Genomic DNA, 13,002 nt, shown 5'->3' on the forward strand with positions numbered 1-13,002 from the left:
CCCAGTAACAAAGGAAAAGTGTATAAGTGGCAGTGTTTGCAAGCCGCGTTTTCAACCCGTCTCAACAACTCCAAAGCGTAGCTTCTTCAGCGCATCCTCATACTTCGCCGGGCTATGGTCGATGAGCATACTCGTGCCGAAGCGGACCTCCCTAAACCTGGATTCAACGTCCCTCACGTATTTCAACACGATTCGCTGCGCAGGTCGTCCAATAGACTCTTCGTCAGACAAGAGAAATGCGTCGCGTCTCAAGACACGCTGGCTCTCGATGATAAAAACCTCTCCAGGGGGCAAAAGCTTGAGACTCATCATGTTCGACCGCAACATTGTCAACGCCGAGATGCTCCACTTGTCCTCGTCGGCAACCATCGAGCGACTGCTACTCGTGTACCACTTCTCCGCGAGGCCTGACTGAAAAGCCTGCCATATACGCTGCCTTACCTCAACCTTGGCCTCGTGGTTGTCGCTCTTGAAGGCGAGCGCCACAGCTTGAAAGTCATGCAGGACGCCCAAGGACAGGAACGGGACCAGGTCGCAACCGTGGACGACGGTCGTGACGAGGCCTCGGGTAGCTTTGCGGAGTGCAGGCGACATGGTACCCGGGGGTCCGTAGGCGTAGACATGAATGGGACGGCCCGATGGGAGGCACACATGCGTCGTGGCCGTCTCCAGGAAGCGTCCGTCTCCGAGGAGGCGGCGATGCGGCTCAGACGTGGTGACAAACCCTGTACCCGTAGACGATGGTTCCGCGAGCATCGTACCCAGCAGGGCTGTTACGCCGCCCCCTAGAGAGTGTCCGCAGAGGACCAGTCCATAATCGCTAAATTCATCCAGAGCTTCTTTGAGTGTGTACAAAACACGGCCGTCGCCGCCGTAGAGTAAACGCCGGGCAGACGCGTGGATACCCTTGTGGACCTTGTATGACTTGCCTCTCCAGTACAGGTTATCATAGTCGCAGGCCATGTCAGCCAAAACATCCTCGAAGCCTAGCGTGCCGCGACATGCGAGCACAACAGCTTTTGATTCATGATCCAGAGAGATGTAATGTACCAGGGGAACGCCGGTTCCTGTAGAACCAGTCGTGTCGGATCCTCCCTGGGCGTCAACGAATGAAGCAAGAAGGATACTCTCGGCCTCGGATTCCGTGTGGTGGGCAAACGATCGGATTTCATGATGCGTATCGTCTAGCGCCCTGAGCAGGGGCATCTCCTTCGAAATACCCATGAACTTGAGAAAGTTGGAACCATAGGAAGCCGAAGAAAACCTCATATATCGGGTGATGTTACGAAGCAGGTGGAAGGCCGGGAAGACGCCATCTACTGTTCCTGCCCGCCTCAGGGTATCAATGGCTTCAGAGTCTGTGTATGCACTCTTCTGGTAGTATGACGACAAAACCAGCGACGTTTGAGAGCCTGTGTTCGCAATGCTATAGAGACTTGGCGTGTTGGCGTGTGACCGTGCCCTGCGAGATTTCATGGGCGACGATGGTTTCTGGTCGCTGATGTCCTTCTCCGACCGCGACTTGGGAATACTAGACTGACCCATACCATCTCGACGACCAAATCCTGGCGACTGTGGCCGAAGCCCTTCAAAAGTATGGAAAGAGTAAGTATCGGTCTGTGAAACAATCGAATCTCGCCGACGCTCATGGACAGAGATGTAACTAGCTCGAGAGGAGCTGCGAGGCACTGGCGAAGGGTTCTCGTAATTACGGCCTCGGGAGCTGGAAGCAGCAGTCGGTCCCATGGCCCGAGTTTGGGAAGGTCGATTAGTTTGAGCGGCAGTGCGCGTAGTCCTGTCCACGGGTCCAGCTCGAGGTGTCTGCTTGGCTTTCCCAGTGGGTTGCGAACTCGGAGTGCGTGTTCCATCTCGGTGGAACAGGTTGGAGATGTTCGAACTGGTACCTCTTTTCAGAGCCTGTCGGATACCACCTTTCTTCTCGGTAGGCTTTTCTGATGACTTGCCTGTTGACAACGGTTCGCCTATAGTCCTCTTCGCTTTGGTGGTATCAGAATGCGATGGTACAGCGTTTTCATGACGTGCTCTCGCTGGCAACGGGGCAAGTGGCGCTCGCTGCCTCTTTTGATTAGGCGCATTTTCCGGATTCTGTTTAGGCGTTGGGATTTGAGAAGCCCTGCTGTTAGGAGAGGTTGACGGAAGCCTGGGGCCAAGTTTTGCCCGAGGGGTCGAAATGGATTCTGTCTCTGCCCGCGAAGAATTTGTCGAGGCAGCCGGTAGCGTAGCTTTAGGGGGAACGGGGGGTGGGTCGTCATTGTCGCTGTCTCGGCCGTGGCCATCAGAGTCTTCAGTATCATCCATGGATTCCACCTTTCCAGATGTCTCTTCTGACTCATCATAACCTCGGAATGTCGCTGTCCGCTGTTTGCTCTTGTCTACCCTATACACAACCCGATATGTCGGAACATCGGCAACTGGTAGTTGCCGTGTCAGCTGCTCTTTTGGGTACTCTGCCGATGGCAGAACTTCTCGTTCGACGACCTCTACACCGGGAGGCGGTGTCAAGGTTGGTGGCTCAGGGCCAGTGAAATCCACAGTGATCATCTTTCTTGTCAAGGTAGTTGTTGATATAGAAACGCTTGTGTCCGAGGGCATAGATCGCATAATCTGGTTTTTCAGACGGATCTCGGGCAGGTCGTCGTCGTCTTCTTCGCTTGTTTCTCGCTCTCCATGGCGTTCGATGGTAGCTAGGATACTAGGGCTTGGTTGATCGCCCGGTATGGAAACCAAGATATCGGGACCCTTGCTTTTGTAGCGGCCCTTGTGCACTCCGTAAAGACTGTTCTCATGGACATCGACTCGTTCTCCGTCGTTGAGAACAACAACGTCCCAAACAATTTCATCATGACCCAGCCGCCGACTTTCTTCGTCAAGGAAGCGCCGACATTTGCGTTGCAGGTACGCCAAAGCGCACAAGCCCATCACAAGGTCAACAACGCCCACACGCTCGCCCTCTACCCCGGTTGCCGGGTTCTGAAATTCGCGACGGATGAGAGTAATGATACTAGCGATAGCACGTGATGAGTCGGTAGAGCCGAAGAACTGGTCGAGAGATGAAAGAAGTAGCTGTGATACTTCCGACACGACGGAAAAGGTGGTGCTTGTCATCTGGAAGCCTGTGGTGGTCCAAAATACGATCTGTGACATGGCATGGTGTAAATGCTCCAAGCTTCTCTCCAGGACGGTTTCGGCATCCTCCCTACCCAGGTCACTATTAGAGCGGATGAGCATGTCTCTGCCAGACCTGCTGAGAATTCCCTCAAGAATGCCCCTGCCCAGCTCCAGACTGGAGAGGGTGGTGAACTTGGCAGCATCGAAGCCATAGGAGCTGATGAGGGTGCCGACGCGGATAGCCAAGCAGGTTGACCGGGTGGCGAGACTGACAGCCTTTGCAATGGGACTTGGAAGTACTGTCCGCCCCTGGTGAGGTTCAAGAGGGATGTGGATCAAGTCGCGTGGCCCGTCGGCGTCCCAATCATCATCTGAGTCCATGGTTTCCATGGTGTCCTGTTACGGATGCCAGTGCCAGTACAGGTACGGACGTAGGTGGTCGCATACGAAGGGGAGGCAGGGGGCATCGAGAATAGGTGTTGATAGAATTACGGATGGTAAATTCGTTGTACGAGTGGTACAAATGCCATGTTATATCGGAGACCTTTCAAGGCTTGGGCAGGCGGTAGGTAACGAGTAACAAAGTGAGGATGACAAGAAGACGAAAACATCCAACGGCACCTTCAAGTGGCCGAGGTAGGCGCCAGGTCGGATATAAGACGACGGATGGCAGGAAAGGGTGAGAAGAAATAGTAGCGGAGGTCGAGATTAGGTGAAGTGACGAAGAAAGGGGGGGCCGGCCGACAGTGGTGGCAACATTCAGGCACGTTCGGCGGCTGGAGGAGGAGTAGAGCAGTGCAGAGGGGTGCACCTGTTGTTTGGCCGGAATAGGCAGTGGAGAGTAGCTGCAGTTCTATAGCGATTGATTGGTCCGCCGTGTGCTCTCGACTCGACGTAGCCGAAGAACTGTCAGGCCAATCCTACGGCGTATAATGCTTGTTTACCGACCTGGCTTGGAAGAGTGCGTGTTATGTTGTGATGAAGTGCGTGGAAGGTGACGAGGGTAGAGACGGAGGATGGGGGAGAGGTGAAAAAAAAAATATAGAGCACGGCGTATTTGTCCTGCAGCGCGTCGAAGAGGAAATCAGTTGGGGTATTCTAGGCTTAGAGTTGCGGTAGCTGGGTTGACGTGTTGAGCCGCCGCGGTGCCAGGGTCCTAATAGGAGTAAGTGGGGTGGGACGTTGGGTATGGCAGCATGTGATTGCATTATGTGGGGGATGTTCATGCGCGACACGAGCGACGGCGCGGAGACCCCATGCCATGCCATGCCATGCCATCCCGTCTCTCATACTGGTGTCGTTGACGGTGATGGTGTCTTGGGGGCACAGAGGGGATACTTTTGGGTAACATGCTGGGACACTCTCCGCAGTTCTGGGAGGGGCAAAGACACGTAGGCAGTAGCGAAAGCTGGGTTCCCCTGTGTGGTAAGGCTCGGGTATGACGCTACGTGGTAGCTGTGGGAGGGAGGATGGAGATGGATTTGGCCGACCTGAGAAGAGTCAAGACACTGGACTGGACTAGCAGCCGGTGCTAAGCAGCTACGGCGACGGTAGCGCTGGTGGTGTCTGATTGTGGGCGGTAGAACCAAGCAAGTTTGTTTGTGCTTCGACCTGTGTGCATGAGCGTCTATCTGCCTCTCATCCCCCTCTCTCTAGTTCCCAGGCTAAATATACCGCCTAAATATACCGCAATAATGCTATGGCGCGAGGGGGACTTTGTTTGTGACAACCGTTGAAGACTTGGTTTATCTTCTTTTATTTTTCTTCTTCTTCTTGTTCGACTACTGATACTACTGCCACTAGCGGTATTGTAACAAAGGAAAACATACCTTGGTACATTCCCAGGTCGTCTCCAGTCAACCAACCGGACATAAGAGAGAGAGAGAGAGAGGGTGGGAGGCACAGGAATGACAATTACGAAGGCTGCAACCACGAGCTGAGATTTACCATCAGCAGGTACAGGTGCACACGCATGCTTAGCGAGACCAGGCCGGCAATTGACAGCCAGCCGAAGACGACTAGCGGAGGGGGGTGTGCCGTGTTGGTCCGTTCCTCATCGCCATAGTCATTGTGGCTTGGGGAAGGATCCGGCTATTTGGTCTGTTTTTAGGAGGGGCACCACGCACTAGAACACAAGCTGAAACTGCGGCATTCCAAGCAAAGATAGAGGGAGAGTCGCTAGGTACCATGGTTAATTACCTACTTACCTACCTTGGTACTTGGTTCTGGGCACATGCGCCGGACAAAAAAAGAGAGGCTCGATCGCGATTGGCTTTCGCCTGGATCCATCATCGCGCTTTCTTGCCTGCCTGCCGTTCCTGCCTTATCAGATATGCTGACGTGCTGGGTTGCTGTCCATATTTGTTTTGTTTCTTTGCAAGAGCCCTCTTATCAAACGTTAGTCCTGCTCCATGTCCAGGTGACATCTCACCATACCCAGGTAGGAGGGTAATTACAGGATCAGGTAGACCCGTGACATTAAACAGCCTAACATTCCTCCATCCGTTCCAATCTTCATGTGCTTCCCACAGTACCATATTCTCCTCAGGTCTACTGCGTCAGAAAGTGACCCCATGACCGCATCCACTCACACTCTTCATCACTGCTCGCACACTTGCAAACTCCACATCATAGCCAGCTCGCAGGGCAACGAATCGATCATCGAGACTCGACCGCCACCTTGATATCACTTTCGAGCGACTCAGTGTTCCATTCTTTCTTTCTTTTCTTTTCTTTTTCTTCTTCATCTCTTTTTACCCTTCTTCCTTTCTTTCTCTATCTTTTTCAATGAGACCTGCCAATTAGCGGGGCTAGATGTCGGGATCGACGGAATCTTGCCAAAGAGAGTGTTTGATGTTCCGCATTTGCTCGTATTAGCTGCCGAGCTCCATTCCGCATACCGCGTTCCTTCGGTCGTAAGCTCAAGTCTGCCGTACTATGAATAGCTATAAGCAAGCAATAGACCGTCAGATCATCCCGTGTGGATGGAAAGGGACCTCGGAACCCCCGCCAGCTCTGCCCCAAGTACCAATGAGACGTCATGTTTGCATGACATGCCAGGGCTAAGCAGTATATTCCTTCCCCCTTTCCCCGGCAGTCTCTGTCTTGTTCCTGAAGAGGACAACTGTGCCCTGCTGTAGGTAGGCACTGCTATGTGGGTAGATACCTAGTGAAGGCGAGGCTGACCACAGCTCTCCTCAGGTCGCACGCACTGTCATGCTGGCCGCTTTCAGAGCGTCCACGCTTCGTTTCGCTGAAGCTTGCGGGCAGTCCTACAGATTTCAACGGGAGATGGCAGCCATTGAGATGTCCTTGGTGACGGCGAGGGGCTGTAAGTGGGCTTGAAATAGGTACACTTCGTACCTTTACAAGGGTTGTGTTCCCCCTACCACGAAAACCCACACAGGCCCCTCCCCCCCTTGAGGCTGCCTTGCGATTGCGATGGACCTGCTTTATGGATGGTATTGTTATTCGCGCCCTGGTGAGCCGCTGTACAGTCCGACACGACGGAGAGAGAACAGGTGCAACTTTCTTCTCTAGCAAACATCGCACGCCGACAACCACATTCTCGTCTGCTCGCCCTCGCTGTCTCTCTTTTCTCCTCTCCCATCCCCGCTTTCTTCTTCACCGCTCCACTGTCTTGCTTTTGAACTCAACGCCTTCAACTCAGGCTTCCGGATTCACCCCCAACGAAAGCATCACTGACCAATTCAGCGCAGTGCCGCAACTCCCAGTTGCACATACCATTGTGTAGCGCGAAGTCGATCCGTCCTCTCCCCCGCCGTTGAAGCCGTCTCAGTCACTCCCTCGGCACTGGTAGAATCTCTGTCAGAGGCCCCTCAACAACTCATCGCAGTCACAACCGACAGCAATGGCCGAAAGTGGTCTCTTCTCCGACGACCTCGTGTCTCCAACGGTCGCCTCTGCTCTCCCCAAGGGCTACATCGTCCGCGCCCTTCGCCAGTCTGACTATAACACTGGTTTTCTAGACTGCCTTCGTGTCCTGACCACCGTTGGTGAGATCAGCGAGTCCCAGTTCGCAGAGCGTTACGCTTGGCTGTCCAAGAGCGATGGGTACTACATTCTCGTCGTTGAGGACACGAGTAGAAAAGCCGTCGTTGGGACTGGTGCCTTAATAGTCGAGCGGAAGTTGTAAGTCGCAATTGGGGAGGGCGATAACAATGCTGTCTACCGTCGCGTAGCCGCCACATTCTATGCTTAGAAGGCTTGCTGACCGCCCGTCTTCCGTGCAGCATTCATAGCCTTGGTCTCGTTGGGCACATCGAGGATATCGCCGTAGCAAAGGATCAGCAGGGCAAGAAACTCGGTCTGCGCATTATCCAGGCCCTCGATTTCATCGCCGAGAAGGTCGGCTGCTACAAGAGCATCCTGGACTGCAGCGAAGCCAACGAGGGCTTCTACGTCAAATGCGGCTTCAGGCGAGCCGGTCTGGAGATGGCCCATTATTACGAGGGAGACAAGAGTAAGGCCCAGTAGCCAATCCACCAATTCCCTCCCTTCCTCCCAACACGCCTGTCATCTCGTTCCGTGCCGCGTCACCACGTTAGCTTCGGGCTCAACTTCGCTCGGTTTTGTACGAGACAGACCCGGGTTACAATGGTAGGCTGAAGCTGGCGATGCCACAGACCGGAAGCTCAAGGCCAGCATCCTAGATCAGACGAGCTCCGAGCTCGCAAATCATGAATAAACAAGACCGGATAAATCAAAGAATAGAAAGACATCAAGTCCCTCTTCGAATGTCTTGTTTGGTCGACTCCGAAATGTGGCACTCTGGTCCGCGCCAGCTTGTCCCGACCTCGATCCCGTTTTTTGCATGTCCGTTCAAACATCTCATCATGCACCTTGGTCGCTTCCATGATTTGAATCACTCATTCAATGTTACATTGTCGGACCAGCACTCAAAGGCGCGGCTGCGACAGCTGGCCACACTGCACGGCTCCATCATCTCTGACCACGGTCAGATCGCTGCTGACTCTCATCCGTATCCGAGTGGCTGGCACCCGTGACTTACATACTAGACCCTTCTCGGTGCGCCACCAAGGGGAGGGCTTGTTCCCCTCCCGACAGAGCTTGTGAGTTATGACAGGGAAAGGGGTTTTTCTTATTCTTGCCGTCGCACCCCGGCGGACCATCCAAGGTTGAGTCGCGTACTGTCCGTTTCACATGCCATGAATCGGATCACTTTCTCTAAAGAACCTATTTTCCATTTGACCGTTGCTACGGTGTTTGCTAAAGCAGCGCACTCCTTGTTTTGGCTGCCTCTGCTGTTGTTACAACGCTCAGTGGCATCACCATACATACGGTGGGAAACAAAGGAAGAAAGGTCGCAGAACCGGATCCGGATCGTTAATAGAGCTGACGGGTCCGGCCGCCCTCCGTCGCCATCGTAAAGCTACGCCGTCGGGGGCCAGCCTCGCTCCTTCTCGGAGGCCCCCCCCCATCCATGACCAACCTGACATGTCGCAAGTAGGGCGAGCAGCTTGGGTGAAGGGCCAGAGCAGGACTTGGGCACCTCACACGGATATTCACATGCTTGGCCATAGCGCAGCTCGTTACAAATGGCCCACGAGACTTGATCATGGCGCCGTCGTAGTTTATAAGGCGACCAGCCTCCACATCCACCCCTCCAGTATCCATTGCTTTGTAGTGCAGTAGCATCGCGTCTCGCGATCGGACAACGGATATCCCCAACAGCAAAAGTCCGAGTAAGCCACTGCCAACTTATATCAAGTCCATCCCCTAAAACTCCGAGCGCGTCTCATCATTGGGTGTCAGCATTGGCGTCTGCAGATCGCAAGCGTCCCTTAATATATAAACTAGCTCTGGTGCCGTTTGTTTTCAACCTCCATCATGATCGAGGACCTGCATTCTGCCATCGTTCGCGTGCGAATTGCTTCACTTCAGTTAGAGTAAGTCTAAGTCCCCTCGGCGTTATCGTTACTGTAGACCGCAATCGGACGAACCGTGCCAGCTACATCGGCCTTAATTCTCTTAGTGTGACGTTAGTCTACTAGTCACAGTCGTGCTCACTCGGTCTCTCCCAGGGTTCTCAGCAGATCCCCTACCCGAGAGGTTGTACGCCGTCGCAGCTTCAGCAAGGTGAAGCCAATTCACGTCGCCAAGGGCCGATTACCGCTTTTCACGAAGCAGAAAACCGTCCGCGTCATTTCCTAACCGACTTCATGATGTCGCCGCACAAGCACACCGAGCAGGATGGCAAGCGGCAGTGGGTGATGGGCGCCGAAGCCTTCGAGAGGACTATGCCCCATCACCAAGGCATCAAGGCTCTCTGGGAGACGAAGTGGAAATTTCCTGTGCGTGTCCTCATGATGATGGGAAGCTTGATACGCTGTTTTCTGACCTGACCCAAAAAGTGCACCAAAAGCGTCTACCCTTTTCATGACGGCCAGTACGAGGACTTTGAGCCCATTTTCGAGCATCTGATCAAGGTGAGCAGACTTGGGTTCGCTATCATAAAAAGAGGCCTAACGTCGGCCCAGAACAATATTAATGACGGAACATCCCCCGCCTACACCGAGGCCTTTTTCCCCATCGCCGAATCGCTGACTGCCAAAGGCGACCAAGCCGCCTCTGCCGGTAACAAGAAGCAGGCGAGCGATTTGTACCTACGAGCGTGTACTGTTTACCGCATTGCCCGGTTTCCCTATATCACGGCTTACCCCGAGGTTAACTGCCCGGTCAAGTGGAAGGCATGGGAGGCTCAAAAAGAAGTCTACCTGAGGGCAGCTCATTCCTGGGACTGCCCCATTAATGACGTGGATATTCAGCATACCCATGCCAAAGGTGGAGATAGACAGTCTATCCCCGCCTACGTGAGGGTTCCTCACGCAGCGTCCAGGAGCAACCCTTGCCCTGTTGTCATCCTGATGACGGGCCTCGATGGGTACCGCCCTGACAACACTGTCCGCTCCGATGAGTTTCTGGCGCGCGGATGGGGAAGCGTAATTGTCGAGATCCCCGGGACCGCAGACTGCCCTGCGTCCTCGGCCGACCCGGAAAGCCCAGATAGGTTGTGGAGCAGTGTGCTCGATTGGATCGCCGCCGACGGCCGGTTCAATACGGACAAAGTCCTAGTATGGGGTCTCAGCTCGGGCGGGTACTACGCCATCCGCATTGCGCACACGCACAAGGACCGCTTGGCTGGATCGATTGCGCAGGGAGCCGGGTGCCACTACTTCTTCGATCCCGAATGGCTCGAGAAGGCCGATGGCCACGAATACCCGTTCCTGTGAGTTGTGCTCAATTCTGATTCTCGCACTTCGGCTGACTTGCGCTAGTCTGACACCTGCCATGGCCATGAAGCATGGTTACAAGTCGGTGGATGACTACAAGGCTGGGGTACAAAAAAAGTTCTCTCTGCTTGAAGCTGGCATCATCGACAAACCTTCTACCCGCCTATTGCTGATCAACGTGAGTATGAGTATCTACCTGCATGGCCGCCAATAACTGACTGCGTCTTAGGGCACTTTGGACGGTTTGATGCCCATCGAGGATTCAATGATGTTGTTCGAGCACGGCACGCCCAAGGAGGCAAGGTTCTTTTCGGGGGCGTTGCATATGGGATACCCGATGGCAAACGCATCAGTCTATCCTTGGATGGAGAGCGTCATGGCAAGCAGCGTTTGAGGCTGCTCTACGTGTAGTGCTAGTAGCAATAGAATGCAATGTACTCTTTTTTTTTTCTCCCCCAACCAAGAGCCAGAACAAGGCTGGGCGCGAAATGAACTGATATTCTTAGATTTCCCGTCTTTGTTTGTTCATTTTTGGGGGCGTTATCGTTGTTTTTGTTGTTTTTGTTGTTGTAAGTTCTTGTCTACATGGCAATGTTGCGGTACTAACTATCTACCGGCCCATCCACCCACCGTCAACGACCAAGACATGCCCACTCACGTAGCCGCTGGCCTTGCTGGCCAGGTAAACCGAAGTACCCTTGAAATCTTCGGGTGTGCCCCAGCGGCCGGCGGGGATGCGGGCACTGATGCTCGCGAGGCGTTCCTTGTCGTTGAGCAGCGCCGTGTTCATTTCGGTCTCGATATAACCAGGCGCGATAGCATTGACGGTGATGCCCTTGGAGGTCCACTCGTTGGCGAAGCTCTTGGTTAGCTGGCCGACAGCTCCCTTGGAGGCGGCATAGGCCGGAACCGTAAATCCGCCCTGAAAGGTCAGCAGCGAGGCGTAGTTGATGATGCTGCCCTTGCGGCCGGTGATGGGGTGCGGCTCAAGATTGAGCATGTGCGCGCCAACATCACGTGTGAGGGTGAAGACGGAGTTAAGGTTAACCTGGATGACCTTTTTGGGGGAGGAAAAGGTAGTGTATTAGCATCGATGATTCGGTTTCTGGGATCTCGTAGTATCATCGCAGGCTTACAGCATTAAAGTCGTCATCGGGGAACTTCTCGCATGGGTGACGCTTCTGGATGCCGGCGCAGTTGACGAGGATGCGGATCTGGTGACCATCCTTGAGGACCTTGGGAACAAGAGCTGCCACGCTCTCCTGAGAGCCAAGGTCGGCCGTGTATATTTGGGCCTTGCGGCCGAGCTTTTCGACGGCCTCCTTGGTCGAGGTGCTCGATTCGTCGCGCTGTACGAGGAGGATATCGGCGCCGGCCTCAGCGAGGCCCACTGCCACGGCGGCGCCGATTCCGCGCGTGCCACCGGTGACGAGAGCGGTCTGGCCCTCGAGGGAGAAGAAGTGCGAAGCCATCTTGGTATGAGGTGTTTATTTGCAGGAGGGAATTACGTGACACAGTCGAGGGACGGACGGGTGTGAGGAGGGTGGGGGTAATATATGGCAAATAACCTCCCCCTCCCCACCGAGCGTTGATGAGCTGTACTTGGTTTGCTGGGCCATTCCGGGCAGAAGCACTCTCTTCGCAAGCCGATAAACCAATGGCTTCGCAAGATAATCCATCGCGTTTGAGTTAATGGTTTGATCTAAGGCGTACCTCATCCACGAGACTGAAGGGGATTAGAGCCTGGAAAACACGCGGTGCAATTGATAGGGAGTCTCACGATCCAAGCTGTGGAAAGAGGGGTGCGGGGTACTACCTACCTACGGATACTCCGTACTCGCTACCTTCATCTACCACTCTCATCACCACTACTTCGTACCTAAGTAGGTACCTAGGTATGTACCAAAGTTCTACTTTACCCCTCAGCTGCAGGGGTTCAGTGCATCCCCAACAACCAGAATCTGACGCCGCTGCTCTTCTTGCTTTCAGTCCTAGTCACTCAGGATGCGCACTGAAATCGAAATCGGAGAACGCGGGAGGCGTCAAGAAGACGGCGAGAGTTCGGCGTCGGGGATTAGGTTAGAACTCAGTTGAGGGGAGAAGACAGTAGGTACCTATTTGACTAGGTAGGTAGGACCCGGTACCCCGCCCCCCACCCCGCGGCAACATTGGTGGGGGACGGCAAGGAGGTAGGATTGGATGGCCTTCTCCCCGCTCCCCGCATCTCAGAGCTCGAAAAATGAAGAGGGTCAGAGGACGGTCAGTCACGATGAAGAACAGAGATTTCTCACTCCATACCGTACCGCGGTAAGTACCTGCTTAGGTGAGTCAGGTAGGTAGATTAGGTAGTTTTACTGCCGAGTTACCCCTCCCCCTCCTTGGCCCCTTTAATCCCTTCACGATGACAGCGACCCCCTCGTAGCCCGCTGCGTCTCGAACGCCGGACAGAATGCCGAATACCGCCTCGGCAAGCTTGCTTTGCTTGGTTCCCCGGACGATGCCGGGCATCTTTGACGTACTCGTTCGTACACGTCCCTCCTCCATCGTCAACTCGCATTGCCGCTTGGCACCATGTTCTCCGCCGATGTGAGTTCAAGTC

At 54.3% G+C, this 13,002-nt stretch overlaps 5 protein-coding genes across 5 annotated transcripts; 3 read left to right on the forward strand and 2 right to left on the reverse strand.

The window, feature by feature from the left end:
- Positions 1 to 51: 51 nt before the first annotated feature.
- Positions 52 to 3,519, reverse strand: LY79DRAFT_581892 (lipase; the record flags this gene model as incomplete). Its single annotated transcript, XM_060560217.1, has 2 exons — positions 52 to 420; positions 442 to 3,519. 2 exons carry the CDS (start codon positions 3,517 to 3,519, stop codon positions 52 to 54), a joined length of 3,447 nt encoding a protein of 1,148 aa, XP_060411340.1.
- Positions 3,520 to 7,000: 3,481 nt separating this feature from the next.
- Positions 7,001 to 7,626, forward strand: LY79DRAFT_671875 (acetyltransferase; the record flags this gene model as incomplete). The annotated part of the gene is made up of 2 exons (XM_060563982.1): positions 7,001 to 7,281; positions 7,383 to 7,626. The coding sequence occupies 2 exons, from the start codon at positions 7,001 to 7,003 to the stop codon at positions 7,624 to 7,626; spliced, it is 525 nt and encodes a 174-aa protein (XP_060411341.1).
- A 1,374-nt stretch (positions 7,627 to 9,000) lies between these two features.
- On the forward strand, positions 9,001 to 9,324 carry LY79DRAFT_521082 (uncharacterized protein; the record flags this gene model as incomplete). Its single annotated transcript, XM_060555308.1, has 2 exons — positions 9,001 to 9,059; positions 9,195 to 9,324. The coding sequence occupies 2 exons, from the start codon at positions 9,001 to 9,003 to the stop codon at positions 9,322 to 9,324; spliced, it is 189 nt and encodes a 62-aa protein (XP_060411342.1).
- Positions 9,325 to 9,335: 11 nt separating this feature from the next.
- On the forward strand, positions 9,336 to 10,797 carry LY79DRAFT_521044 (Alpha/Beta hydrolase protein; the record flags this gene model as incomplete). The annotated part of the gene is made up of 5 exons (XM_060555303.1): positions 9,336 to 9,464; positions 9,525 to 9,599; positions 9,651 to 10,399; positions 10,449 to 10,581; positions 10,633 to 10,797. 5 exons carry the CDS (start codon positions 9,336 to 9,338, stop codon positions 10,795 to 10,797), a joined length of 1,251 nt encoding a protein of 416 aa, XP_060411343.1.
- A 216-nt stretch (positions 10,798 to 11,013) lies between these two features.
- Positions 11,014 to 11,875, reverse strand: LY79DRAFT_581895 (2-deoxy-D-gluconate 3-dehydrogenase; the record flags this gene model as incomplete). Its single annotated transcript, XM_060560218.1, has 2 exons — positions 11,014 to 11,460; positions 11,540 to 11,875. 2 exons carry the CDS (start codon positions 11,873 to 11,875, stop codon positions 11,014 to 11,016), a joined length of 783 nt encoding a protein of 260 aa, XP_060411344.1.
- Between the last annotated feature and the right edge of the window lie 1,127 nt (positions 11,876 to 13,002).

Source organism: Colletotrichum navitas, assembly GCF_030913465.1.
Source record: "Colletotrichum navitas strain CBS 125086 chromosome Unknown LY79scaffold_56, whole genome shotgun sequence".
Taxonomy (NCBI): Eukaryota; Fungi; Ascomycota; class Sordariomycetes; order Glomerellales; family Glomerellaceae; genus Colletotrichum; species Colletotrichum navitas.